Here is a 27151-nt window from a genome sequence, read left to right as displayed (position 1 = left end):
AGCTGACTTTCATCTCTGCCATTTAAGGAGCAGGCTCCACAACAAACAACAAACTCCTTTTTAAAACATTCGAACCTCTGGCTCTTTCCTGGGGTTTCATGGAATTCAGCATGTAGGGTGGCCCCCTTCAGTGAGATGTACAGAGGAGAATCCCACCCGTTTCTGGCACCTTTAAATTCTTCTCCAGCGACCCGCTAGGGTTGAAATCAAGTGAGGAGATGCTACCAAGCTCCCTGCCTTGGGTTTCTGGCTCCTTGTAAAAAGGCACTGTGTTTCCTCCACTCTCCTTAGCTATGAATAGCATAGCTATTCTGATGGCTGGCGGGCAGGTTAGCTAAAGCATTTGTCAAGTTAGCAAGGGGACAGCTTAGTCATCAGGCATTGAGGGGACATCTTTCTTTGTTCCAACTTTTAAAAAAACTTCATAAGAAGCCTTGATGCAGACTGAACATGTCTACACATACATGAAGTATTTTATCCGGTGGAATGATTTTTGGCCCTGGTTGCACATTACATTCACTGAGGGAGCTTTTTAAAATTATCATGCCTGGGCGCAGCCCCAGACCAATTAAATAAAACTTCTGAGGGTGGATAGAGGCAGCAGCATTTGTTAAAAGCTCCCCAGATGACTTTAATATGCAGCCAGGGCTGAGCACCACCTAGATCTAAATCTAAGGCCCCACCTATTAGAAGTCACATCCCAATTTCACAGTTGTTGTTTTTTTTTTTGAGTGCTGAAATATAACATCTGCATATTCTATGGTTGTTTTCAATTCCTTAGACAGGTTTCAACAATCTTTGCAATAAGTTACATAATCTGTACCTAAGGAGAAGTACATAGTTCAATAGCTGCCAACAGAAGAGTCAGCATCATTTAGGACTGGGCTCGGCTTCAAGTCATTGAACAGCTAATAGTGGCTTAAATAAATGGGGGCTCATTCGTGTCATATAACAAGCAGTCTGGAAGTGGGCCGTTCCGAGTTGGAGCAGTAGTAGCCCCGCAATCCTAGGAGGGACCCAGGCCATTCTTTCTGCTCCTCGGAGAGGCCCGCCAGATTTAACAGCAACAACAAAAATACAAGACAAGCAGTTAAATTTGAATTTCTGACAAACGCATTTAGTAGAAGTACGTCGCATGCAATACTTGGAAATACTCACTGCAACAATCTAACTCCAAGTTTGATGCTTGCCAACAGCTTTCAAGGTCCTTTCTGCCCCACACCTGAGCAAGCTGATAAGAAAGGCTGTCTGCTCCCTCCCTGGTACCAGCTGGGAGTTCAAACTCCGCACGCACCCGCAGCCCCCTCATCTCAGCCCTACCCCCTCATCACCACGAAACTCCAAGGCAGTCGCCCCATCTGGATCCCCTGGGGATATGCCCAGCAGATGTCTGCAGAAACCCTCATTTTGTGAGTCATAAACCTCTCATACCTTCTTGCTATATATTTGGTGTCAACAGTCTCAACCTCTGAACCAAATTTGGGATGGGTCTCCACCCACTTCTGGGGCTGACCACCACAGGAGCGGTGACCACAGCACTTAACTCTAAAAACTTATTTGTTGTTTATCGGAAATTTAAACTTAACCGGACAGCCTATATTTTATCCAGCAACCCTATCTATGGGCCCTCCTCTTCGTGTCTGTTTCCCTCAGGTCTCAAAGCCATGCTCCAACAGGAAAGAGGCAAAAGAGTTCTCTTTCTGGTGAGTCTCAGCTTTTTATTTGGGAAGGGAAGCTCCCCTCAGGTGCTTCTGACTGCCTGTCATTATGTGGAATTTGCTGGGTCCGCGCACGCTTGCTGCAAGCGAGCCTTGAAAGCTGAGTATTTCAACTTTGCATAAAAAGAAGAACAAAGGATTGCAGCTGCCTTTTGGAAGATTAACCCACAGCATCAACTATGAAGTTGTCTGTTGCCACATGTAATGGGGATATTTTCAAAATACCTGTACTTACCTGCAAGTCAATTTCCTTCTCTCTGAATCCTGTTAGCCTGCTGGGTATGGGGATGCAAAAGTCACCTGGGAGGAAGGACATCTCCAAGGACCTGCACCTTTGACGTCAGCTGGGAGCTTTAAAAATGCAGAACGTAAGGTCCCGCTTAGGACCTACTGAATCAGAATCTGCATCTTAACAAAGTCTGCAGGCGATTGTATGTACATTAAAGTTTGAGAAGAACGGAGATAGAAGAACACTGAAGAAGTGAAGAACATTCTCTGAGCTATGCTCAGTCCCCTTGTGATAGGGCTGGGACTCAGAAGTTTCCATATGTGCTCAAGATGGGAGCAGGAAGAAGCTGAATCAAGCACCGGAAATGCTGTCATGGCGCCCGCCATATGAGAAGCTGGATGACCAGCTGCACCAGCAGCCCAGCCCAAGGGCAAGTGGAAGCTATGGTGGAGCCTACAGTGCCAGCAAGCGCTGGGGTGAGGTCGAGTCAGCCAGGAAGGGCTTCTGCGCCCTGATCAAGTCAGGAGAGACCAACCCACACAGCCACCAACTTGGTCTGCAAATGCCAGCAGGGTGAGCCAGCCAAGTAGGTTGATAAGAAATATTGTTGAGACCAGAGGTGCCAGGGGACCCTGTTCCAATCCAAGCAGCCCTCCCAGTCACGTCACCACTTCAAGGTCACCTTGCAGGGGCTGATGGTCACAGTCTGCATCGGAAGGGCTGGACTGGTTACTGCCAGTCAGCTTCTGATTGGTCTGTGCCTGTGCCAAATCAGTTGTTAAATATTTTGAATATCACCCCTGGATAAAGTCACCCCTGTCCCTTCTATACCCAGATACTACCTTGGCAGAAACAGAGGGATGGAAAGGCAAAATCTGAATGACTACCCTATTGACTTATGAAGAATGTTTTCCTTTTTTTGTCCTGGGCAGAAGTTACGAGATTAAGCTAAATTGGATTTTCCCAGCATTGGCAAGTGGGAAAACATGAGGAAAATAGGATAGTTACAGATGAAGTAAATTAGCTACAGGTTGCCTGCATCTGGCAGTGGAGTGGCGAAATTTGCATCCTTGCTATAGACGCAAGGATACTCTACTTCCTCTATTAAACATTTATCTATCTATGTGAATTTATATTTTTCTATGGACTTATTCAGGCATCTTTTTTTCTATTAATATGGTGTCAGTCTTTAACGTGATGTATTTTTCTCTACGTAAGTAGGGAAAGGGAGATATAGAAAATCATGTGTACGTCAAATTTTTCTGGAAAAGGTGAGATCTCTACCAAAAAGAACTGGTAACTACCTGAGGTTAGACAATACAACCAGAAGAAAAACAATCCACCATTGTGTGGAAATGTTACTGAAACCCAGGTTCAGAGGCCCACAGCTGGAAAGGGCAATACTCAAGAGACAGGTTTTTGATTAGAAAGGAATATGAGCTTTACTCAGGAGGCTGGCCACCTGGGGAGGAGGTGGAGTCTTGTCCAAAAGCCAACTCCAAGGTTTCTGCCTGGCCCAGAAATGTTTAAAGGGGTTTAATCAGTTAAGGGAGTACAGTGGTCTGTGACATTTCTTGATTATGTGCACACTCTCCCTCCCCCCCTTTCCCTTTCCCTTTCTACCTCCCCTCTCCCCCTTTCCCCCTCCTCTTCCCCCTTGCCTCCCTTCCCCCTCTTCCTCCTTCTCCTCCTTCTCCTTCTCCTTCTCCTTCTCCTTCTCCTTCTTTTGAGAGAGAGAAAATGAGAATCTTAAGCAGGCTCCAGCCCAGCACAGAGCCCCATATGGGGCTCAATCTCGTGAACCGTGAGATCATGACCTGAGCCAAAATTAAGAGTCTGATGCTTAACTGACTGAGCCACCCAGGTTCCCCTCAGCTTCTACTTAAGAGCCTCATATATTGCTAAAGCTCTCTCTTTAATTGTGAGAAAGCTTACTCCAGATCACTTCCAAAACGTTCAGGTTCTGGAGAAAACTGGACCTAGCCAACTGTCACTTAATACAGAAAAATTCCCCAATTTACTAATTATGTTTGAGCTAATCTGCATTAAAGAAGCATGGATCATAGCTGAACGCCTCCAACTGGTTACTAGAAAAGATAGCAGATCACATGCTAAAGGGCCAGAAAGCAAGAGGAATTAGGAAGAGTAGAGCAGTGCATATTTGTTGATTATCATTCCAGCATCTGTTACTACCCTCCCTTCCCTGCCTCTCTAGAGCCCACCATTTCTATTTCCAAGTGGTTGTGGGTAAATGGGTTCCATCCCTGGCTCCTGTGAGAACATGTGACCAAGGCTAAGCCAATCAAAGCATTCCATACCCGAGCCTGCCGAGATTTGTTCAAGGAAGTATGTGGCTCTGATCCAGTAAGAGAGAATATCAGGACTCTGGTACGAACGCTGGGACAAAGATGTCTTCTCCCTTTGGATGATATGAAGTGTCAAGGTGAGGTATGTGGCTACAGCAGCCACTTTTCATCTGAGGATGAAGTGGGGAGGAAGAGGAGGCAGCCTAAGGACCAAGAAAAGGAGCTGGAACTATAATCACAGGGTGAATTTCTGCACCCCTCGACTTAACAGTCATATGGTCCAATAACACCTGATTCAACCTCAGCGCTATTGACCTGGGGCTGGATAATTCTTCCCTTGTGAGGGAATGTGCTGTGTATTATAGGATGTTTACCAACATCATTGGTCCCTAGTCACTAGATGCCTGTAGCACCTCCCTACCGGGGGTGATGGTCAAAAATGTTTAACTGAATTTGGCTTTTTTTTTTTTCTGCCTTCTTGTTTTGGAAGTGGAATGGAGCCACCCTGGCATCCCGTGAGACTTGACTCATCCCCTTCTCTCCCTCCAGCTAGCTAGGTGTGGGAGCTCCGGAGGAGAAGAGAGCCAGGAATACCCATCTGGGGTTGGACTCCATGCAGGTTGGAGGGTCTGATTATCATCCAGCCTCCCTCTCTGCTGCCACACGTGGGGTCAGACTCATTGCACCCGCATCACACTCACTATGGGGGCAGAAGGTGGGTGAGAGAGAGGCCGTGCAAACCAGAACTGAGGACCATCCCCGGCAATGGGGACCAGCCACAGAGATGGCTCTGAGGATGGAAAGGGCCTGGATGGATCTTCCATTGGAGAATCTGCCTGCAGCACTGGCCACACTAAATCCTCAAGGGGTTTCTGTTAATACCACAATAAGCAGCTGTTCATTGGTGTAGTCCTACAAAGACCTTTCCAGATTCAGAAGTTCTGTTCAACATGGAGGTTCTTAATTTTTTTCATGCTACAGATCACTTTGGAAATCTGGTGAAGCCTTTATATACCCCTTCTCAGAATAAAGCCCTTAAATACATAAAACAAAATATACAGAATAAGGTAAGCAATCATCTTGAAAAAGGTTATCAAAATATTTTAAAGACACGTGTGCCTTAAGTAATACGTCTTTTTTTTTATTTAGCAAAATGAAAAGATCTAGTGGCAGTTCTAAAAGTTTCATGTCTTTGAAGTAGTGATAAATGTAGATTTTTCTCCCCCAAAAAGCTGAAACAACTGTCACATGATATGAAAATAACAGTTTTTCACCATGCAGCAAAGTCACAGAAACTGCTAATATAAAATACTGGATTCTATTGTTGTTTTGTTTTACCCGTATTTGGAATTACAGAATATACTGAATTTCAGTTAAAGATCCATAAAAATAGATATGTGATTTGTTGTTGTTGTTGCTCAAGTTTGTGGATCTCTTTAATCCCAGGTCAAGAAGCTTTTGTAACTAGATCCGTGGTTCTCAACCAAGGGCTATTCTGCCCCCCAGGGGTCATTTGGCAAAGTTTCTGAGACCTTTTTTTGTGGTCATACTATTGGGGCTGGGGTGTGCTGCTGGCTTAGTGAGTAGAGGGCAAGGATGCCACTGAACACCCTACCAAGACACAACACATCTTTCTTTTTTTTTGTTTTAATTTTTTTTTAACGTTTATTTATTTTTGAGACACAGAGAGAGCATGAACGGGGGAAGGGCAGGGAAAGAGGGAGACACAGAATCGGAAACAGGCTCCAGGCTCTGAGCCATCAGCCCAGAGCCCGACGCGGGGCTCGAACTCACGGACCGCGAGATCCTGACCCAGGTGAAGTCGGACGCTTAACCGACTGAGCCACCCAGGCGCCCCAACACATCTTTCTACAATAAAGAATTATCCAGCCCTGGGGCACCTGAGTGGCTCAGGCAGTTAAGTGTCTGACTCTTGATTTTGGCTCGGGTCATGATCTCATAATTCATGGGTTTGAGCCTTGCTTGGGGTTCTCTGTCCCCTTCTCTCTCTGCCCTTCCTGCCCCTCAATAAATAAACTTAAAAAAAAAAAAAAAAAGAATTATCCAGCCCAACATGTCAGTAGCACTGAGACTGAGAAACGCTAAACTAGCGGAAGAATACTAGGCCTAGAAAAACTATGGTCAGGATGAAGAAGCCTTTGTAGAGACAGCTGGGAAGTCTGCCCCTTGCCCAAACCACATAGTCCTTAGGAAGCCTGGAAAGTATATCATCCCCCAACTTTATCCTAAGTTCTGTCGTGTTTAGAAGAAGCTTCCCATGGGGCGCCTGGGTGGCTCAGTCGGTTGAGCGCCCGACTTCGGCTCAGGTCACGATCTCGCGGTATGTAAGTTCCAGCCCCGCATCGGGCTCTGTGCTGACTGCTCAGAGCCTGGAGCCTGTTTCCAATTCTGTGTCTCCCTCTCTCTCTGACCCTCCCCCGTTCATGCTGTCTCTCTCTGTCTCAAAATAAATAAACGTTAAAAAAAAAAAATGTTAAAAAAAAAAAAAAGAAGAAGCTTCCCAGGAAACACAATTCAGGGCAGACACAAAGAAAGAGCAGGACAATATGGGCAAGGGAGCAAGGTGGGAAAGGCAACCGACTGGTGTAAGGCATTCATGCTCTGATTTTGTTTTGGTTGGTTTCCTATAGGAAAGTCCTTGCTCCCCGACTCTCATCCCAGGAGAAAGAGACAGGATTGTGATTCTAAAGGCATGTGCTCCGTAGGACACCCAGACTTCCTGGGATGAAAGCAAATAGCATTTGAGGCTTAGATCCAATGAGGGCCATTACGCCAGATGGAACAAAAGGAGAGGAAGGAGAAGCTGGCGCCTAGAGATGAGGTATGGAAACGGGCTGTTCTGGGACTGAGAGGCTGAATTCCCAACACTGGGGCTAATGTGATAGGTGGCAACAGAGTTCCTCCTTGACCAAACTTCAGTCCAGCTCCTCTGAGCCCTCTTCTTGTCTAGGCCTCATCATCGGGCCCATCCATGGTCTACCCTTAGTAAGAATCCTGTCAAGTCAGTTTAGCAAGAATCCCCCTTGGTATCTCCATTTGGTAACTGATATCTCCATTTGGTAACTGTCCATCTACTGAGCCCCTCACTCTGGCTGTACGTCCCAACTGTCTTTGCTGTATTTGGAGTTGAATTCCGTCTCTCTTCCCTATCGCCATAGTCTTGAATAAAGTCTTCCTTACTGTTTTGACACATGTTAAAATATTTTTTCTCTAATAGTCAAGGCCCAAGCTCTGCAGTGCTGAGAATGGGGGAGTGGCCACACGATATGGAGGGAGCTGAGCACTAATGAAAATGGCCCCCGTAGAGAGCGGGGCTGAGGTTCTCTGTGGCCGAGCCCATGTGAGCAGGGAGGACTCCTACAAGGGGAATCTGTATGCCTGACAGGAGCAGAGGACCAGGGACAGCTACAACTTGAAAGAGGAACCACTGAACACGTAGGGCTCAGGACAGCCCTCCCTCCATGCCCACCCCTCATCTCTATTTTCCATGTAGTACATAAGCTTCCACGGTTCCCATACTGCCTTGGGGAGTCAGGCACAGTGTCTTCTCACATAAGACATTTCTCACCAACCGCAGCAAGGGAGAGACCCCAAATCAGGCTTAATTTGATTCAGAAAAATAATGTTATGCTTCTTACACTGAGTGTTGGGCAGTGTATTTACAGTGGCTATGTGTGAACATGTGTGTGTGTTATGAGGTCCTCTGTTTAACATCCAGTTCTTTTCTGGGCGTGGCTCAGGGACATGGCTCCACCCTGGTCCATACTTTCCTTCTTCCATTGTGTCACTGGCTGATACTCTTCTGTTACACATTCCCTTCTGTTTCCCATACCATTTATATTGGATTTTTCCGCTAACACAGCTATCAACCAGAGAAGAACTCCTTGATTCTGCCAGTTATCCAGATTGTGATGAAGTCACATGTCTGTAGCCCAGATGTTAGGGGAGGTTCTTTTTATCTTCAAAACCAAGTTAAATCCTCAGTGTAGCTGTTGTACAACTGTACACAACCAAAGTCTTTCCCAAGATTTGGACAAATTCTCTGCAGGCTTATATGCTTAGAGTTTCTTCTGCCTCCCAGTTTCTTCTTCCCAGGCATGTTCCATATGGTCCCTGCCCTGCACCATGCGAAATTCACACACACACACACACACACACACACACACACACACACACTAAAATCCAAACAGCCTTCATGAGGCCAATTGACTTTAAGGAATAGCTGCGGTTATAGGGATGGGGTGGGACAAACATAAGAAAACAAATGTTCCTGCTCCCCCAAGTCTCTTACTGCCATCAGGCAATGTCCTCCTCCCTCTGGCTCTTTGATCTGCTTCTCTCCTCCCCTTCCTTTCTCCAATTTCTCTCCAGGTCAAGCAATGCATCTGGCTCTGATGCCTACACCCAAACTTATTTAGACAAACCTATCAAAGTTCTCACCAAATCATGGACTTCCATTTAATAAGACCCCCACTCCCTGGAAAGAAATATGTATGTGTGTGTGTGTGTGTGTGTGTGTACGTATTCATCCCACACATGGTGAGACACCCAGATCTTTCAAAATATCTCCAGATACAAGTTCTTGCTTCTATCAAATTCCCCTTCTCTGCATTTCATCTCTAATATTATCCTTTTGTATCACCCCAAATCACTTCCAGCCTCTCAAATACTATTTACTTTCGGCTGTGCACGGGGCATCCTGCTATGCTGACCACAAAGAGTAGGGGGCTCAGATTACTGCAGCTCAACAAACAAAAGTTAAGACGAGACGTCCTTGCCCATACAAATCCTTTGGCCGTTGTCATGAGAAAGACAACTCCAAATACCATTGAGGGTGTGAAGCGACTAGAACATTCATACACAGCGGCCGGTTGTGTCCTTGGTAATGTGCATTTAGAACGCTGCTTGGCACTATTTCTAAAAGCTGAACGTACACATACTTGTTGGTCCTGCAACTCCACCCTTAGGCATCCACAGAACAGATACACATACATATTTTCACCGTAAGACATGTAGGATAATGTTCATAGCAGCACCGACCCTAAGAGCCAAACTGGAAACAACCCAAAAGTCCATCAAGAGTAGAACAAATAATCAGCAGTATAATTATACAGTGGGAGACTATACAGAAATACGAATTGATGAAACACAACTACACACAACATGGATGGGCCAAATGAACATATCGAGTGGAAGAAGCCAGGCACAAGAGAGTCCATATCATAGGATTCCATTTACATAAAATTCCAAAAAGCCCATACCAATCCACGGTGTTGGAAATCAGGATATTGATTACTGTTGGATGAATGACTCGAATAGGGAATGAGAATGGATTCTGAAATTCTGGAATGTACTATTTCTTCATCTGAGGGCTAGTTACACGGATATATTCACTTTATGAAAACTAAGCTATGTACGCATGACTTGTGTACCTTATGTACGTGAACAAGGTGTTAACAGCAGACCTGTACTCTTTTTATCCCAGACCTAGATCTGTCTGGATTTTAGGTTTGTGTTCTCCCAGCACTTGGATGGCAAATGAATGGCACAGTGCCTTCAATATGTCCCAAGATACATTTGGAATGTTGGGTCCCAGGGCCAGACATATGTTTTGTATGCTGCGAAAATCTCTGCTCTGTGAGAAAGCACGTGGGCTGGGAAACCTGAGAATTGTAGGCCTACATGACAGATGGGAAACTGAGACAGAACCTTCTTTGCCTAAGGACAAACTCCACACACCATGGCCTTATCACTAGCAATCATACACACTCTCTAGGTGGGTGAGGAGGGACCCAAGCATCTATGCACACAGGCAGTTGATAGGCTCCCCTTGAAACAGAAGGGTTGTGGGGCACCTGGGTGGCTCAGTTGGTTAAGCGTCATGATCTCACTGTTCAGGAGTTCAAGCCCCACGTCGGGCTCTGTGCTGACAGCTCAGAGCCTGGAGCCTGCTTCGAATTCTGTGTCTCCCTCTCTCTCTGCCCCTCCCCTGCTCATGCTCCGCATGTCTCTCTCTCTCTCTCTCAAAAATAAATAAGCTTAAAAAAAGAACAAAAGAAACAGAAGGGCTGTGCATGCTCTTCCCTGCCCTTAATCCATCTTAAAAACTGAGCAAACATAGTGCTGAATGAAAGGCTATCGGGTTGTGTGAGTTTGATTGTGGGTGGAGCATGTTACCCACACAATAGTACAACCATGTATTGTACTTCAGTAAAAAGTTTACTAAAGAAAAAAAAAAGCCCTTTGGCTACTCTTGCCCAATGAGTATTTACACTGAACATATTTTGCGCTTGGCCTGCAGATTCCGTCTGTTTCAGAGCTTCCCTCGCTCCTTTGAGCTCCTGTCTTTTCTTGTTTAGGGCTCTCGTGGGTGACCAAGCCCTAACCTGCCTGTTCATTTGTTATGCAGAGTTGTTTATTGCACTGTCTCACCCCAAACTATTTAAGCTATCCACAGAGAACTCCTCACAAGAACAAATACTAGCATTGTTTACAAAACATGGTTCCCTTCTAAGAGAAGTTCTGTGACTTCTTTAAAGAAATTTTTTCTTTCTTTTTTTTTTTTAAGAAATTTTTTCTTTTGCTAGACAAAGAACGATGAATCTCTGTCTAAAAACATTCCAAATTCAGGGCAGCTGGGTGGCTCAGTTGGTTAAGCCTCCAACTTTGGCTCAGGTCACGATCTCATGGTTGGTGAGTTCCAGGCCCACATCGGGCTCTGTGCTGCCAGCTCGGAGCCTGGAGCCTGCTTCGGATTCTGTGTCTCCCTCTCTGCCTGCCCCTCCCCTGCTCACCCACTGTCTCTTTCTCAAAAGTGAATAAACATTAAAAACAAAAAGACATTCCAAATTCACCCATTATCTGGCATCTCAGTTACATACATATTATCTCCAGTTACTTCTGTTTCTTAGTATCTCACGCTGTGATGAAGTATTAAAAGGAATAGAGCTTGCCTACCACCACCAATGATTGCTCATAGGAGAGCTGGCGGCTGCCATCACACCTCCAGGAAGGACTCCTCTCTGGACTCACTCCCGCTCTGAACTCCGTCTCCCTGCATCGCAGCGATCGTGACGGCGGGATGCCCTGTGGTCAATCCTAACTCTTCAGCATTGGGATGTCCTGTTCTGTTGCCATAACATTAACCTTCCCCCCGGCCTTGGCTTTTGCTGGTTTGATAGTCTCGCGCCCTCTTGCACGTAACGTCTGCGTATCTTATTTGACCTAAGATCTCAGTAGTGGGAGCCCTGTCTCGCCTCCCAGATCATGAGGAAAAAGGGTCTGATAGTCTCAGAAACACCACGGGAGCTCACACAAGTATTTCCGAGACCACCACTTGAATTATCAAAGTTGGCCATTCTCGCGTCTGATGCTAGTGCACTGACCAAGTGCACTGACCAAGTACCACTGATACTCAAATACATCATTCTTGGAACAGGCAAATAGGACTTAAAAGTCACAGCTGCTGCCACACGGCAACTTAGAATCTACTGGGAATCCTAACGCAGAACCACGACGCAGGGTAGGGCGGTACCAGACGACAGACTCCCAGCGCGAAACCTCACCATGACAACACGTGTGCCTTCTGCCACACCCTTCTTCCTACGCTAATTCTGAAACGCTCGCAATGATCAAGACACATTTCCAATCATTCCTACAAACAGCGCCCGAGGAATTAAGATTTAATTATGACCGTGGTTATTTTTATCTTGAATCCAAAACCCCGGGCTTCAGAAATAATGGAGTTGGAGGTGACGTTTGGCTCTCTTGTGTTTGCCTCCTCTTGTTCTTATGAGAAAAGCAAGCCGTCTTCTAGAGAGGTACTGGAGGAATTTCCTATGACAAAATGAGGCTTCTTACAGAAGCCCTATAAATACAGAGAACAAACGGATGGTTGCTGGAGAGAGGGGGTGGGGGTGGGAGACACAGGCTTCCAGTTGTAGAATCAATAAGTCACAGGAATAAAAGGCGGAGCATATGAAATATTGTCAGTGATATAGTAATAACAATGTATGGTGACAGATGGCAGCCGCACTTGTGGTGAGCACAGCATAACATACAGAGACATTGAATCACTATGCTGTCTACCTGAAACGAATATAATGTCAACTATACACAAAAGAAATTGAGAATTTAACTCAGAAAAGATATGAAATCTTCAAAATGTGTCACTTTTCTTTACCCAACTGTGCAATAAGCATTCTTTGACACTGTAGGGAAAAGAAAAGAAAATAGATCCATTACCCGTTTTAAAAAGAGGCTTCTTAAGTCATCCAATTTCACATGGACAAAGCGTGAAACTGCAGAATTCAAATTCAAGTTCTCAACTGACCCTGACAATGGATATTACTGGAAACAGAAATGCCACTGGGACCTGTTCAAAGAACTTTGCCTTCACAGTGTTTAAAACTGGAATACAAGAAACTGTCTCCAAAATAATCAGGTATGTGCAAAACCAAGTCCTTAAATAACATAGGGGAGATTATAAAAGACAGTTTAAGAATGTTCACATTCATGTGTCTTGTAAAGGTGCATCTTCCACAAAGTTCCGTCCAGCTCAAAAGGGTTGAATTCTGCAGGGGAGGCTCCTTTATTCCATGAGTTGGCAGAGTTTTTCACTCTCAGGGGCTCCCAGGGCTCTTCTCAGGAAGAGCAGCCACTATGAAGACCGCTATGGAGCATTTTCCCCCTCTTCACATGGGACACGGAGAACAACACAGAAAAATGAGAGTCGGAAAGTCCCTTTCAAAGACATCCCTGTAGAAAATATGACTGTCAGAGTATTTTTAAATTTTAAAGTTTGAAAAGCCTGTGATCTTTGCACTGTTTCCAAGAGTCAGCAACTCTAAAGGAAGGTGTTCATCATCAGTGACCCCGAACAGGATTTCCTTTTGTGATAATTTTGCAAGATGATCCTCTGGGTTGGCCTCCCATTCGTGTCACCAGGTCTCCGCAATCTCTGTGAGAACCTGCAGCAACTCAGTGAACGTCGGGCGGCCTTTGGGTTTCTGGAAAAGGGAAATAAAGATGGTCAGCTCAGCCTAGAATTCACTCAGATATCGGCTCTGGAACGGGCTGGCAGGGACCTGGATCTAGAATGGTTCTCCGAGGAACGGAAGAGAACGACACCTTGGCTGACACAAAGGACAAGACTGGTAGTTGAATGAAGCATGAGTGTGAAAATATAAGAGTAGAGGGCTGCAAAAATAAAATAGCCTGAGCTGCCGACACCAGCCACAGGTGGCTATTTAAATTTAAATTAATTAAAATTAAATATATTTTGGAATTCAATTCTCAGTCACACTAGCCACTTTCCAATTTTTCAAGAGCCAGGCGTGGGTACCATATTGGAGAGGGCAGACATAACACATTTCCACCATCACAGAAAGTCCCACTGGACAGCACTGCCCTAGAGATCTTTTCGGGTGACATGATGTGCACGGGGTAAAAAAAAAAAAAAGGGCTGGGAGAGAATGGGCATCCAGAGTACCAGGCTATCGCACTCTGCCCCAGTTATTTACTACATTTGGTCCCCTGTAGAAGGAAAGATTTCAGTCAGAAAGCACAAGCCATGTCTTCATAAAGGACTTTGCAGGTCCTGGGGCATAGACTGTGCAGTCTTAAGGCTCAGTCAACAAAATCCACGGTCATGGAGACAAGGTCTGGAACATTTTTCCTATTTCACCAGGGGATGTGATTTGGCTTTGGCTCCACGAGGGTAGAAAAGATGACACTGTTGGCATCTTTGAAATCCATGGGAAACAGAACTACTCACGGTAGCCACATTCTCACAAAGATCGCTGGCAACTGGGTTCATGGGGAGCCCCCACTCTTAGTGGTTTATAAACACATGGCATCGATAAAAAGGATCAAGCAGAAGGATACGTAAGCACACGTTCAAGTCCTCCTGGAGATTCCAGGAATAATTTGTGGAGTTTTTTGAGGAGGCTGACGTTCTGCAGGTAGTAGAGCCTATGAAACAGTTATGTGTGTATCAGTGTGTGCGTATCAGTACTAACATAATCATATTTGAATTTAAAGGGACCTAAGCACTTAGGACCTAAGCACTTAAACTTGAATTTAAAGGGAACTAAGGTGGCATTTAGACCACCTTAAAGAGTTGTAGGTAAATCACCTTTTGCAAACAAGTAAATCAGCACAACTAAAAACGTTGTTTTAATCAATGTTCTGACTACAATGTGAAACTGACATCACTTACGGGGTCCTCCTGCCAGCCTCGGATTTACTCTCCTTTTTCCTCTCCACCGATAAATAAAATCTGAATAAGAGTTATATTTTATGCCATGTACCTGTATATTGTTCCACATACGATACAGGTTTCTGAGCTATTTACATTGTTATTGCAGAGAAGCTCTTAAGACAGCCATTGGCTACTAATAGCTCATTTAACATTTTCCGATGTTTTTCAAGATTCCTTGCAGAGCAGCTCATCATATGCATAATATTTTCATACATCAAGGATCTTTATAAAACTAATACATCTCTGGAATGTGAACAACATCACTCTTGACATACTGAGTTTTTCAGTCATCATGGTTTCTCAGCCAGGAGAAAACTCCTCATTTAGCTGCAGTTTTTCTTGACTAACACTGTCAGCTGGAGACAGAAAGCTGTCAAAAATCACAGAGGAGTCTGATATGAAGGAGAGAGGTGTGTTGAGTTTGTGCCCAGAAAAGATAGAATACGCCTGGCTTTATTTTTAAGCTCAGCATTTCAAGAAAAAGAAAACCTGGACCCCCACGCCCCCAGAGAGAATTTCCTGACTCGAAGTTTCTGACACACTTTCTGTCTTGATTCCTATTCTGGCTTAATCTATCAGGAGTCTTGAGTGCCCAAAAAAGAGCTGAAACCCATTAGCCTGGGGAAAACAAGACAAATTGCAGGAGACTGAAGTAAATAAAAACACCCTCCTTCTCTTTCAATGTGGAAATTTACCAAACCTGATTCTACTCTCAGTTTCCACCCACCAGTTCTTAAAGGAGTAAAACACCGCATCGCTTAAGTTCTAGTAGCACCGAGAGTTTCTGCAGGAGCCAATCTGAGAAAAATAAGACTTGAAAAATGCACTGAATTCTCCAGAGGAAAGGCTGTTGCTAAAAACAAAATGGACTTGGGGCCCCTGGGTGGCTTAGTTGGTTAAGCGTCTGACTTCAGCTCAGGTCATGATCTTGCAGTTCGTGGGTTCGAGCCCTGTGTCGGGCTCTGTACTGACAGCTCAGAGCCTGGAGCCTGCTTCAAGTTCTGTGTCTCCCTCTCTCTGCCCTTCCCTCACTCATGCTCTGTCTCTCTCTCTCTCTCAAAAATAAATAAACATTAATAATAATAATAATAAATAAAAACAAAATGGACTAACGACCTTATGGTGGCAGCTTCACATAGAAATAGTACTCCTGGGGGCGCCTGGGTGGCTCAGTCGCTTAAGCGTCCGACTTCAGCTCAGGTCATGATCTCGTGGCCCCGCATCGGGCTCTGTGCTGACAGTTCGGATTCTGTGTCTCCCTCTGTCTCTCTGCCCCTCTCCTGCTCGTGTGCTCTCTATTGCTCTCTCTCTCTCAAAAAGTACAGAAACGTTAAAGATTTTTTTAATCTAAGAAAAAAGAAATAGTACTTCTGGCCCTTAGGGATCATTATCAGGAAACAACCCCTCTTCCTGCCATGCTGGAGTCCTCAGGTAACGCTTGTGACACTCAGGTCTGTTCTCAGATGCTGGGAATGCCAAGTTCGTAGGAAAGCAGGGGACACTCACCTCATGCCAGCAGCCGTACATGACTTCATATATGGACATTGGCGCCAGTTGAGGACGGTACAGCCTGAAGCCTTTAGAAATGGCTTCCACAACTTGCAAATTTGACTTATTTTCAAAAGGCATTTTTCCTTCTGTAAAAACTTCCCACATCAAAACTCCTACACATAAGATGCACGTAAACAAGAGGTTACTTGAAACGGCAAGAACTGTTTCCAACCACAAGGCCTCCTTTCCCTCTTCCAGCCTCTGAATTATAATCATCCAGAATGAGAACGGTTCTGGCTAGGAATCAGACTATGTGTACTGGAGTTTTCGAACAGGCCTCTCATCTGAAAACATTCCAAGTAAAAACAATGCCTTTCTTTCCCGTTGGTCTTGACTTGCCTCCCTAGTGAAAGCCAAGTGCTGCCAGCACTTTTGTTTCTAAGTATGCTCATGTCTTCACACCCTGAAATCAACATTCTGCCATTCCCTCTGCCATTCCATGGAAAATGACAGAATTGTGGGAGCCTCTGCTGCCTGCTAAGGCCAAGAGTTTCCCGACCAGTAGATGGCGCATGTTCCCCTCTTCCCACTGAAAGATGAGGCTGCTGGGTAGGGCGGAATATCTAGCAGGGGCTTGGTACCTAAGCAGATATTCTATAATCACCGATTGATTGATTGATTGATCAGTGAAACTCCTTCAGTGCTCTCATCTGGACTTCATTTAATTATTCACTTATTCTAAGAATATGTATTGTGCATTGATTAGGGGCCAGGAGACTGCTAGAGCCAGAAGATTCTAAGAACGAGACCAGTCCGTGTGCTCAAGAAGCTCACTGTCCAGTGGGAAGTAGAGACAAGTGGTCAGGTAAAGCTCAGAAATTCTAACTGTTCTGCAGCCACTTGATGAGGTCCTTGTATTTCTATCCATGAATCTCACAACTTAACTGCTCTCCCGTAGAGCTTAAAATGTCACCTGCCAAGACGACCACAAGTCAGTCGACAGCTAAAGAGATCAATGATACAAGCTTAACCTTATGTGGACAATAAAATTCACACCCTTCTGAGGGTTCAGATGTCTTTCCAAACCCAAGAAGCTATCGGGAGAGGTCTGGGCTAAAGAGAATAGCTTATTGCACATTTATTGCCACTTCTTGAAAACCAACTTGAAGCACAAACTCTACCGGACACGGTCTACAGTGTCTCCTCCTCAGTGAAGAACGTTACACAATATAAATTCCAGTTGACAGTTCCCAAGGAGGCCAACATCTAAATTCCACCAAGTTTGAAGGTAATGGAATAAATGAGGTGGAGTTGCTTCGTAGTCAGACAATGAAGTGTATCAATTACACTCAAAATTCAGTGACACCTTAAGATTCCTTTTCCTTGCAAGTCTGTGGTGTAGAAAAGTTGGCTGAGTTTGTTTTCTAGATCAGTAGACTCTTTGTTATAGTTTTACAGCAAGTGCTCAATGGGAAAGGAAAAGATCCAAAAGTAGACTTCTGTAAGAAGGTGCATGACCCAAGTTGCCAAAGACAGCCTGGATGTGTTTAGAACACCTAAGATAGAAGCACAGTTGCAAAAAGACCTTTTTCAAATGCCACATCATATTAAAAACTCAAACCTTAAAAAAGACTGGCCTTGTATTAAATCAGCCACCATCAAATGAATATCAAATTTACTCACCAAACGACCAGACGTCAGATTTGCTGCTGTACTTGTTGAAGTGGAAAACTTCAGGAGGGGACCACTTGACGGGGAACTTGGCCCCAGAAGAACTGATATACTCATCATCCAAAACGTACCTAAGGTGATTAGATCCAAAGGTTATTAGATCCAAAACACCTTGTGCTAAATACCTCCAAGTTCAGTTTAGTTCAACCCCCCTTAGTCTACTTCAAGTTCTAAAAGAGAAAGCATTTAACCCCAGAAATGTTCCACATACCTTCTCTTGTTTACCAAAGTGGGAAAGTATACTATACAGTGATTCCTCCCCAAACCAAGCCTCAATTCTGTTTATTTGGGTTTCAGAAAACCAGAGCAATTCTTCAAAATCGATTGGAATTGATAACCCACTGACTACCTTAGTTACGACAAACTCTTAATTCTGCAAAGGAGCATGCTGATGCTCTAATAACCAAAGTTATAAAATGAAAAGTAACAAATACGGCCACCTGGGTGACTCAGTTGGCTAAGTGTCCGACTTCAGCTCAGGTCATGATCTCATGGTTTCTGGGTTTGAGCCCCGCATCCGGCTCTGTGCTGACAGCTCAGAACCTGAAGCCTGCTTCAGATTCTGTGTCTCCCTCTCTCTCTCTGTCCCTCCTCTGCTCACGCTCTCTCTCTCTCTCTCAAAAAGCAAATAAACATTAAAAAAATAAATAAATATATATATATGTATATATATATATATATATATATATGGCAAAGAACAAATTCAAGATTAGGTGCCTTATTTTCTTTCCTCATGCATAGATGTTTTGTGAGGCAGGGGAGGGGGAAAATAAAAATATGGAATATAATACATTTGTTGTAAAAAAAATTGCCAGTGCGTTAAAATGGCCCTATATGAAATCAATAATAACTACCACCTCCTTTTAAAAACTACAAAAATATTAAACTTCTCTCTTTTTTGAGAATTGTAGGCAGGAGCATCCAAGTATGGGAACGTGGAGACAAGAGATGATAACTAAGTCGTGCTGTGTAGCCCCTGGAATGGACAGCATAGTATTTTTGAATTATTTATTACTGCGTCCTCGCACTCTCTTTGTTTTCCCCACATACCCTACTTCAGCCCACCTTTAAGTGCTTTCTTGAGCCAGAGGTCATTACACTAAGGGAAAGAGTGGGTAATAGAAAACAAAAGGGAAAGAGCCATTTTTCATAGCTTTGGAGTTTCAAAGTTCTAAGCATTCTGGAGAAGGAGAAGGACTGAGTTGTTAACAAAATATTTGGCAGAATAGCCCATAAATAAGAGTGATATCTCACCACTACCACCCATCCCTCCAGAAAAAGACACCTGCAGCTGGGAGGTGGGAGAGAATAAAGGCAAAGGGAAGGCATGTTAGACATTAGGGGGCGGCAGAGACAGGGTCCTGTACCCTCACCCTACAAGGGCTTCCCGGATCACACTGCATGAGAAAAAGGCCCCACTTCCCACAATAGGTTGGTGGGATTCAAGAGCAAAACAGAGCCTGGGCCTCTTCCCCAGGTCAAGCCCCAGGAAAAGCAAAGATTCCAGAAAATAAAGAGCTGTGGATGTGCTTAGGTAAATAGGGCCTTGGATAGATAGCTCCAGGGGGTTTTCTAATCATGGCGAATTCCAGTATGACAGCATCTTGCAGACAGAAATTTGGGATGAATCGACAGCCACCTGTGCAGATGTTCAGCCAAGGACAAAGCAGGAGGACAGTGCCTGCAAGGACACCAGTGCCAATGGATAACAAGGAGCAGACATGTCCTCTCTAATATGTGGCCCCATGAAACATACAGAATTTGAATTTGACCTTGGAATCAGAGAGAAATCCTGAAGTCACAGGAATTAAGTTTTTAGCAACCTGAAGGAAAGGGGGCTCAAAATATAAATTGCATTGAGTTGTAGAAAATAAGGTTAGATTTTCTACACTTGAGTCGCAGTCTTAAAGTCAGCTACTACATTGGATAATAGAAATACATGATAGGGGTGCCTGGGTGGCTCAATGGGTTAAGCGCCTGGCTCTTGATTTCGGCGCAGGTCATGATCTTAGAGTTCATGAGTTCAAGCCCCACATCAGGCTCTGTGCTGACAGTGCAGAGCCTGCTTGGGATTCTCTCTCTCCCTCTGTCTCTCTCTCTCTCTTCCTTTCTCTCTCTGTCCCTCCCCTGCTGTCTCTCTGGAAAAATAAATAAACTAACAACAACAACAAAAAGAAATGCATGATGATGACACAGAAAAATCAGAGCTAAACAAATTTATTCTTTTTTTCTTTCAGAAATATACATATATCAGAAAAGCTTTTTTTTTAATTTTTTTTAACGTTTTATTTATTTTTGAGACAGAGAGAGACAGAGCATGAATGGGGGAGGGGCAGAGAGAGAGGGAGACACAGAATCAGAAGCAGGCTCCAGGCTCTGAGCCATCAGCCCAGAGCCCGACGCGGGGCTCGAACCCACGGACCGCGAGATCGTGACCTGAGCTGAAGTCGGCCACTCAACTGACTGAGCCACCCAGGCGTCCCAGAAAAGCTTTTTTTTTAACCTTTTTATGATGATGAGTAGATTGAGAAATATTATAAATTTTAAGATATGCCTGAAAATGACCTGAAAAAATATCAAAATAGTCCAAAATATCCATTTAACTCACAGCTAAAATTGGTTTATGTCCTAAAATTCAAAGCAGGGCAACAGGCCTAACAACCACATCAATACTTTCCTCACAGGAAAAAAAAATGCTATTAACATTTTCAGTTTGTCAGTAGACAGATATAAGATTCCCGCTTATGAGTAAACAAACAAACAAACAAAATATATATATATATATATATATCACGTACCTCGTCATTCCAAAGTCTGATATTTTTACTATACTTGCAGCACTGACCAAACAATTCCTTGCTGCCTATAAAAAGAAGAAAGGAATCCAAGTTTGAAGATAGTTTTTTCTTTCAAGAGTTTCTACTCTCCTTTTTCTTAGTTTATTTGGACCCCCACACTACTTTCCTGTATGAGCAGCCATTTTATTTTTATGGTGACACCTGTCAATGCCACATATGACTCAATATATCTGCCCTTACGTGATGGATTTTCATGATGCTTCAAAGAAACAACAAAAAGAAAAAGAAAAAGAAATTTTAATACTTTTTCTTCTAAAAGTTTTTAATTATTCTCAAGAAGTATCTTTGATAAATGGGAAGACTAAATCAAAGAGATGTTAAACTATGAATCCTGGCATTAAAATTAATGTGTATTTTTAAATAATGCAGAGACGATGTATTTGATGCCAAAATAATCCATTTTCAGAGAGCTTAGTCAAAGAAAATCACTGATTTGGTATTTAGCCTCATGTAAATCAATCACTGTTTGATCTTTTTTTTTTTCTCTTCTACGCGCATATGTGGGTCAGCTAGTCCAAAAACAAAGGCAAGGAACTAAAAATGGCAAGCTAGGAGGAGTCAATTTGGAAGAGTTTCACAAATACCAGCAAGGATCTCAAAGCCAAACCACAAGGCAAGCCCTTGACAGGGAAAAGACTCCTGGTTAACTGATACATTTTAACTGGCATGAAGGTAAGTGGAATAGAACACAAAAGAAAGCAATCGAGGAAGAAACCAAGGATAGGAGGACCTGAGAGAAGCCACTTTGGAACAAACAGAGTGGCTGAGTTTTGAATTCTACTCCCTGTCAGAAAAGACCAACCTGCAGAGACGAGGAAAGTAAGCTAGGTGGAATTCATGCCATATCCATCCATTCCAAAATCTGCTCGATAGCTAGTACGTACTGAAGATGGGGAAATGCGCCACGAGGGATACAGAATGATAATGTAGCTCTGGAATAGCAATAGTTAGCATTGCTGAGCTCGCTCTATGCCAGGAGCAGGTGTAAGGGCCTACACATATTAATGCATGTAATTCCCCCAACAAGCCCATAGGAGGAAGCTGCTATAATTAATACCACTGTACTAGTTAACGAGTTTGCCCAACCTCACACAGCTAGTAAGAAACAAAGGTGAGATATTAACCCAGGCAGTCTAGCTCTAGAGCACTGGTTGTGAATCTTGGCTACGCACTGAGCTCACCAGGGAAATTTTCAAAAAATATTTATGGCTAGATTCTACCCCCAGAGGGTCTGATTTAATTGGTCTGGGGCATGGCCTGGGTATCGTGATGTTTTAGAAGTTCCCAGGTGATTCTAAGGCACAGCTAAATCTGAGAAAATTGCTCTGTAATCTGTGTTCTCATCACAGCTCAGAAGTCTAGGCATCGATATCAGGGAAGTTAGAGTCTAATAGTTGTATAAACAATGTGAACAATTAACTATTATAGGAAGTGGTATATAATAAATGCCATGAGAATTCTTCGTCACCTGTACGTCCAGCAATAAGTGTGCTAAGGCCAATGAAATTATGCCTCCTTTCTCTCCCCAGAATGCTCTAGCCTGAATGATAGATAATAAAGTCCCCTTGGTCACGGGAGGAAGTACAGGATGACCCCCTCGGTGATGATACCAGTGACATCTCACAGATTCTCAAGTTCTCGTTGGGGTTAATTTTTGGACTTAGAAATGAGACATGGAAAGGCAGAGAAGGAATAGTGTGAACATCATGAATAAATATGGAGTGGATACAAAATGTTTTTCCAGGCAAGGTAGCAAGGCAGGAAAGCAGAGCCATTAGCATTTGGGGCAAGACAAGCTTTAGTTTTTTGTTTGTTTGGTTTTTTAGGACATAATGTTCCGAGTATCACAGAACAGAATGATTTGGCATTTCTCGTCCTCCTCAGTCGTGCCGGCAATGCCACTGCGATACTGTGACAACCAAAGCACCTCCACGTGGGGGCAGTTTCATCCCTGGCTATTCTCCAGTGCCCGGCCGCGGGCCTGGCATATACTGCCATTCAATCCGTATTTGATCATTGGTTGAAAGGAAGAAAAGTGGAAGCAATGGAAGAAGACAGGGAAGGCGACAGGAAAGAAAAGTAAATTCGCTTTGGTTGGTTGGTCAGTGTGGTAGTTCATCAGTTCCAGGCATATTTAGAGTAACACCTTACTTGGCTGCAGCATTAATGAGTAATTAAAAAGAAAGCCACATGTCCCAGAGAATTACATGAATAGGAAAGCGTTTAGAAATGAAGCCAAAGGTATTTTATTGAAAATATTCAAAGTCCTTGGGGCACCTGGGTGGCTCAGTTGGTTAAGCATCCAACTTTTGATTTCAGGCTCAGGTCATGACCTCAGGGTTCATGGGTTCAAGCCCCGCAGGGCTCTCTGTGCTGACAGTGCGGGGGCTACTTGGGATTCTCTCTCTCCCTCTCTCTCTCTGCCCCCCCCCCCCACCAATGTTCTCTCTCTCTCTCTCTCTCAAAATAAATAAATACATATTTAAAGATAAATAAGTAAAATTAAATATTGAAAGTCCTCAAGTGTCCTGATCTTCCGAAAGGCAACACGTAAAACATCAGCGAGTTTGCGGGGTACTTACTAAATCCCGATGAATAAAGCGGCTCCTCTCCAGATACTCCATTCCCTCACAGACATCCTGGCACATGCTCAGCAGCATTTCCTTCCGCAGCGCTCCCCTCCTCTCTCGGAGATAGCTCAGCAGGCAGCCGTTCTCCATGAACTCCGTCACGATGTAGAGGGGCTTCTGCTGAACGCACACTCCGTACAGCTGGACCAGCCTTGAGTGCGATAATTTCCTGATGAGGAAGAGCACACCCGCGCCCGTGAGCGGATTCGTGTCGGCGATTCGAAGCGCTTAGACTCCGTTGGTGAAATGTACCAACTCTGCATTATTGTCAACAACGAGATACGCGAAAAACCCAGCCCCAGAGAACGTGGAAGTTTCCTTTCCACCGTGCGTGCTGGAAAAGTGGGGTCAAGAGTTCAAGCGGTACTTCCCAAGTCCCTACAGAATATTACGTGCTCCCATATCGGTTTTTTTCTGCTTTCCATCCTGTAAGTCCCTTGCCTCCTCGTTGCTACTTTTCCTTGCTCAGGTCTTCGCAAGAGTTCCTGTTCCTGAGGTTTCAACTTTTCTAACTGCGGCTGCTCAGGCAAAATTTCTATACAGACAGAAGGGAGGAAACGGTGATTGATGCATAAGAAAGAAAGAAAGAAAGAAAGAAAGAAAGAAAGGAAGGAAGGAAGGAAGGAAGGAAGGAAGGAAGGAAGGAAGGAAGAAAGAAAGAAAGAAAGAAAGGAAGGGAAAATTAAATGATAAAGAATAAAGGCATTAAAAAAAAAAGAAAATTTCAGACAAAGTTGGAGACTGAAAAATACCTACCAACATGAAACCCTTCTCTGTGTTCAGCAATTCAATCACCACACACACACACACACACACACACACACACACACACCCTTGAAAGTTGCCTATTAAAATACATACAGGAAAAATAAAATAAAATACAGAATTCTTTAGTTATCTAAACTTCAAAAGTTTACTATTTCTTCTGGAGTATGTAGCATTCAATCATGAAAAATAATGTTCAAGTTAATGTTTATAATTTTAGAAGATGTGTAACAAGCCAATTTCTCTGTCACTCAAATAACTTGAAATGTTACCTCTTTTCATTTATAGAGGTAAAATAAAATCAATGACTTGGGAGGATTATTTACCTTAAAATAATGTATGTGAGTGATTAATTGACATCTTACCATATAAGTAGCATGCAAAAACACTTCCAGTCAGTAGAAAAAAGACATTCAGAGAATCTACACATGATTTTCATCTGTAGATATGTATCTTAAATACGTGTATTTTGTCTGATTTATCTTTCTAATTCATAAAGTGTACTTTCAGTTAAGGGATGCAATTTACATGTATGCAGAATAATGGCGGGAAAGTCATTCTTAAAATGGAATATTGACTTGCCATGAGAAAACCACCACACTGATACCCACATACAAACATCTCAGAATTGAAACATTACACTATGTTTGTTTAGCAAGATCACTGGAGCAGCGACAAATACATTGATGAACTAACACAGGTGATATAGTAGAAAGCCAATCAAACATGGCAGGGGAGACACCCTGGAGGAGGTGACATTTAAACTACACACTTACAAAAAGGAGGTACTACTATATTACCAAGATGTGTAGGCTTCACAGATAGAGCTCAATGCGTGTCAGTATATACTTTTTTAAAGATGGCTGTATTTGCAACAGGATGTTAGAAGGAAATTTTTCTGCCTCACTTTCAAAACATCAGTAAAAAACATACTGTTCAAACCCAAAAGTACATTATGTTCACCTGAACTGACTTAAAAATAAGCCCTTAGCTTCATTCCTGCCTCTGTAAACTTCCTGGAGCTATCGTTATTTCCCCCACTCCATGGATCTTCCACTGTCTTCAAAACATCTTCCCCAACAACCTTAACCCCAAATGCCCAGTAGGGCTTGAACCTTTCAAGAATCCTCTCGACGTGACATTGGACATCTCTAATTCTTACATTTCCTAGGAATTCCAGCATAGGCTTCGACTTCCCCTGAACCACATGTCTCCCAGTCTTTCTTTTCTTATCACACCTATCTAATCAACACAGAGGAATATAATGTTTTGTCTCTCCTTTAGATACAGGAAAACTAGGGTCTGATGCCAATGGTATCAGGGAACACATTCCAGACAGATAGCTGCCTGAGGTAATCTAGGGGCACGAAATCATCTTTGGGAAGCTGCTATGACTGGAAAATGTGTTTAATATAACTTCTCCTGAAATTAATTTTACTATAAGTGGATGGGAAGAATATTTCGATAGGACACTTGGGGTATGGGTTGAGAGCTCCAAGAGGCAGCATTGCTCTGTCTTTAAAGGAGAATGGGTCCAGTTATCGATTCTGGTTTCTTTGTTTGTTTGCTTGTTTTCCATTGAGGTCTGCAAGTTTAGAACAGAACGTAATTGCTTTGGAGAACAGAATCGAGGTGACACCATCTGGGGTTTTCATTTTTCACCACAATGCTACTCCCCATTGTTGAACAAATACTTTCTTTATACCAAATTATCGGCTTGTCCTGATCCAACCCAGATTACAGATGTAAGACACATATTCAACTAAGTCAAAATGCTGATCTGAGAAATCACAGAAGTCAGGAACAGTGTCCAGGGGGCCACAAAGAGTCACTTCTGTTAGAGCTCAGGATTCTTAAATTCTCTGAAAGCAAATACTTTACCCTTATATTACCATTTAGACAAAATCAACATTTTTGCTGCCAGGAAAAGCAAAAAAGAAAGTCCTGTAAAGACTTGTCACTTTCATGGATTATCTCACTTAATTCACATGTTGATGCAGTAACGAAGGTATTGTTATCCCCATTTTACAGGTGAAGAAACTGAGGCTCGGAAAGGTGAAATAACTCACTCAGGTCACACAGACATCAAATAATTTGCTCAGGTCACACAACTAGCTTGGGCAGAGTTGTGACACAAATCCAGGTGTAACTGCTCCAAACTTCGTGTTCTTTCCATAACACCAGAATGTTGCATGAAATTGATCTGGGTGGTGCTTGTACTTACGTCATCACTTTAGCCTCTTCAATGAAGTCTTCTTCAGACATGGAGCCTTCGCTGATGGCCTTGATAGCTACCTGGATGTGTGCTCGCCATTGCCCTAGATGGACTACCCCAAACTGACCGCTTCCAATCTCCTTCACAAACGCCAACTCAGCGGGATCTATCTCCCACTTTTCTAGAAAAGTAAAACATCCATGTTACAAGTAGGGGAAATTTTTAGAGCTGGAAAAGATTTAGGAATTATCTAGACCTATTCTATTCTTTTACAAAGAGGTTAAAAATGTTATAAATGAGTGGAACAGAACAGTAACCATTTTTAATACCCTCACTGTGGTTTTCATGTGTAATTCCAGAATTCAGGCTTAAAGATATAAACTTGACTTACTTAAAGAGGAATTATGGATATCAAAACATATGTTCTCTTTCCAGAGGGACACAGGATGAAATGCAACACTTTGCCTTTCTAAAACAAACCTACCAAAACTACACCTGGGCCCTAAAATATGTATGTCCCCATCTGGTTTTGTCCTGCTGAGTTAACTTGTGAGGCACATAACATTTGGTCCCCCCCCCCGGTCCCCCCCATTTCACCTCCTTCTGTTGTTCCTCTGCCCACTCCCACCCCCAAAGGGCTTTTCTGCCTTGGTGTTTTCTCCTTAGGAAAAAGTCTAACAAATTCATCTAATAAGTAAGTCCAATGTTTAGGATTCTAACTCACATGTATCTATGTTTGAAGTGAAATTTGTGGTATGTTATATTTGACTTCCATAGAAGTAAATGAATAAAAAAGAACTGTTTTTAAATTAACCCACTTATGGGTGATGGGCATTGAGGAGGGCACTTGTTGGGATGAGCACTGGGTGTTGTATGTAAGCCAATTTGACAATAAATTATATTTAAAAAAATAAATAAAAATAAAA

General features: G+C 43.4%; 1 protein-coding gene across 2 annotated transcripts in view; it reads right to left on the bottom strand.

The window, feature by feature from the left end:
* Nucleotides 1-12236: 12236 nt before the first annotated feature.
* TXK (TXK tyrosine kinase) overlaps nt 12237-27151 on the bottom strand; it is a 66246-nt gene continuing 51331 nt past the window's right edge. For both annotated transcript variants that reach the window (XM_023253138.2, XM_003985397.6), the window contains 6 exons: nt 26235-26406; nt 23198-23414; nt 20556-20620; nt 17710-17828; nt 16042-16199; nt 12237-13282 (listed from right to left, as the gene is read on the bottom strand). In XM_023253138.2, the coding sequence (XP_023108906.1) occupies nt 13214-13282; nt 16042-16199; nt 17710-17828; nt 20556-20620; nt 23198-23414; nt 26235-26406 (800 nt within the window). In that variant the 3' untranslated portion in view covers nt 12237-13213. The remainder of the gene's footprint in view (nt 13283-16041; nt 16200-17709; nt 17829-20555; nt 20621-23197; nt 23415-26234; nt 26407-27151) is intronic.

This window comes from Felis catus, chromosome B1, assembly GCF_018350175.1.
Source record: "Felis catus isolate Fca126 chromosome B1, F.catus_Fca126_mat1.0, whole genome shotgun sequence".
Lineage (NCBI taxonomy): Eukaryota > Metazoa > Chordata > Mammalia > Carnivora > Felidae > Felis > Felis catus.
The sequence above is the reverse complement of the archived record's forward strand: the minus strand, read 5'-3'. Positions and strand labels throughout refer to the sequence as shown.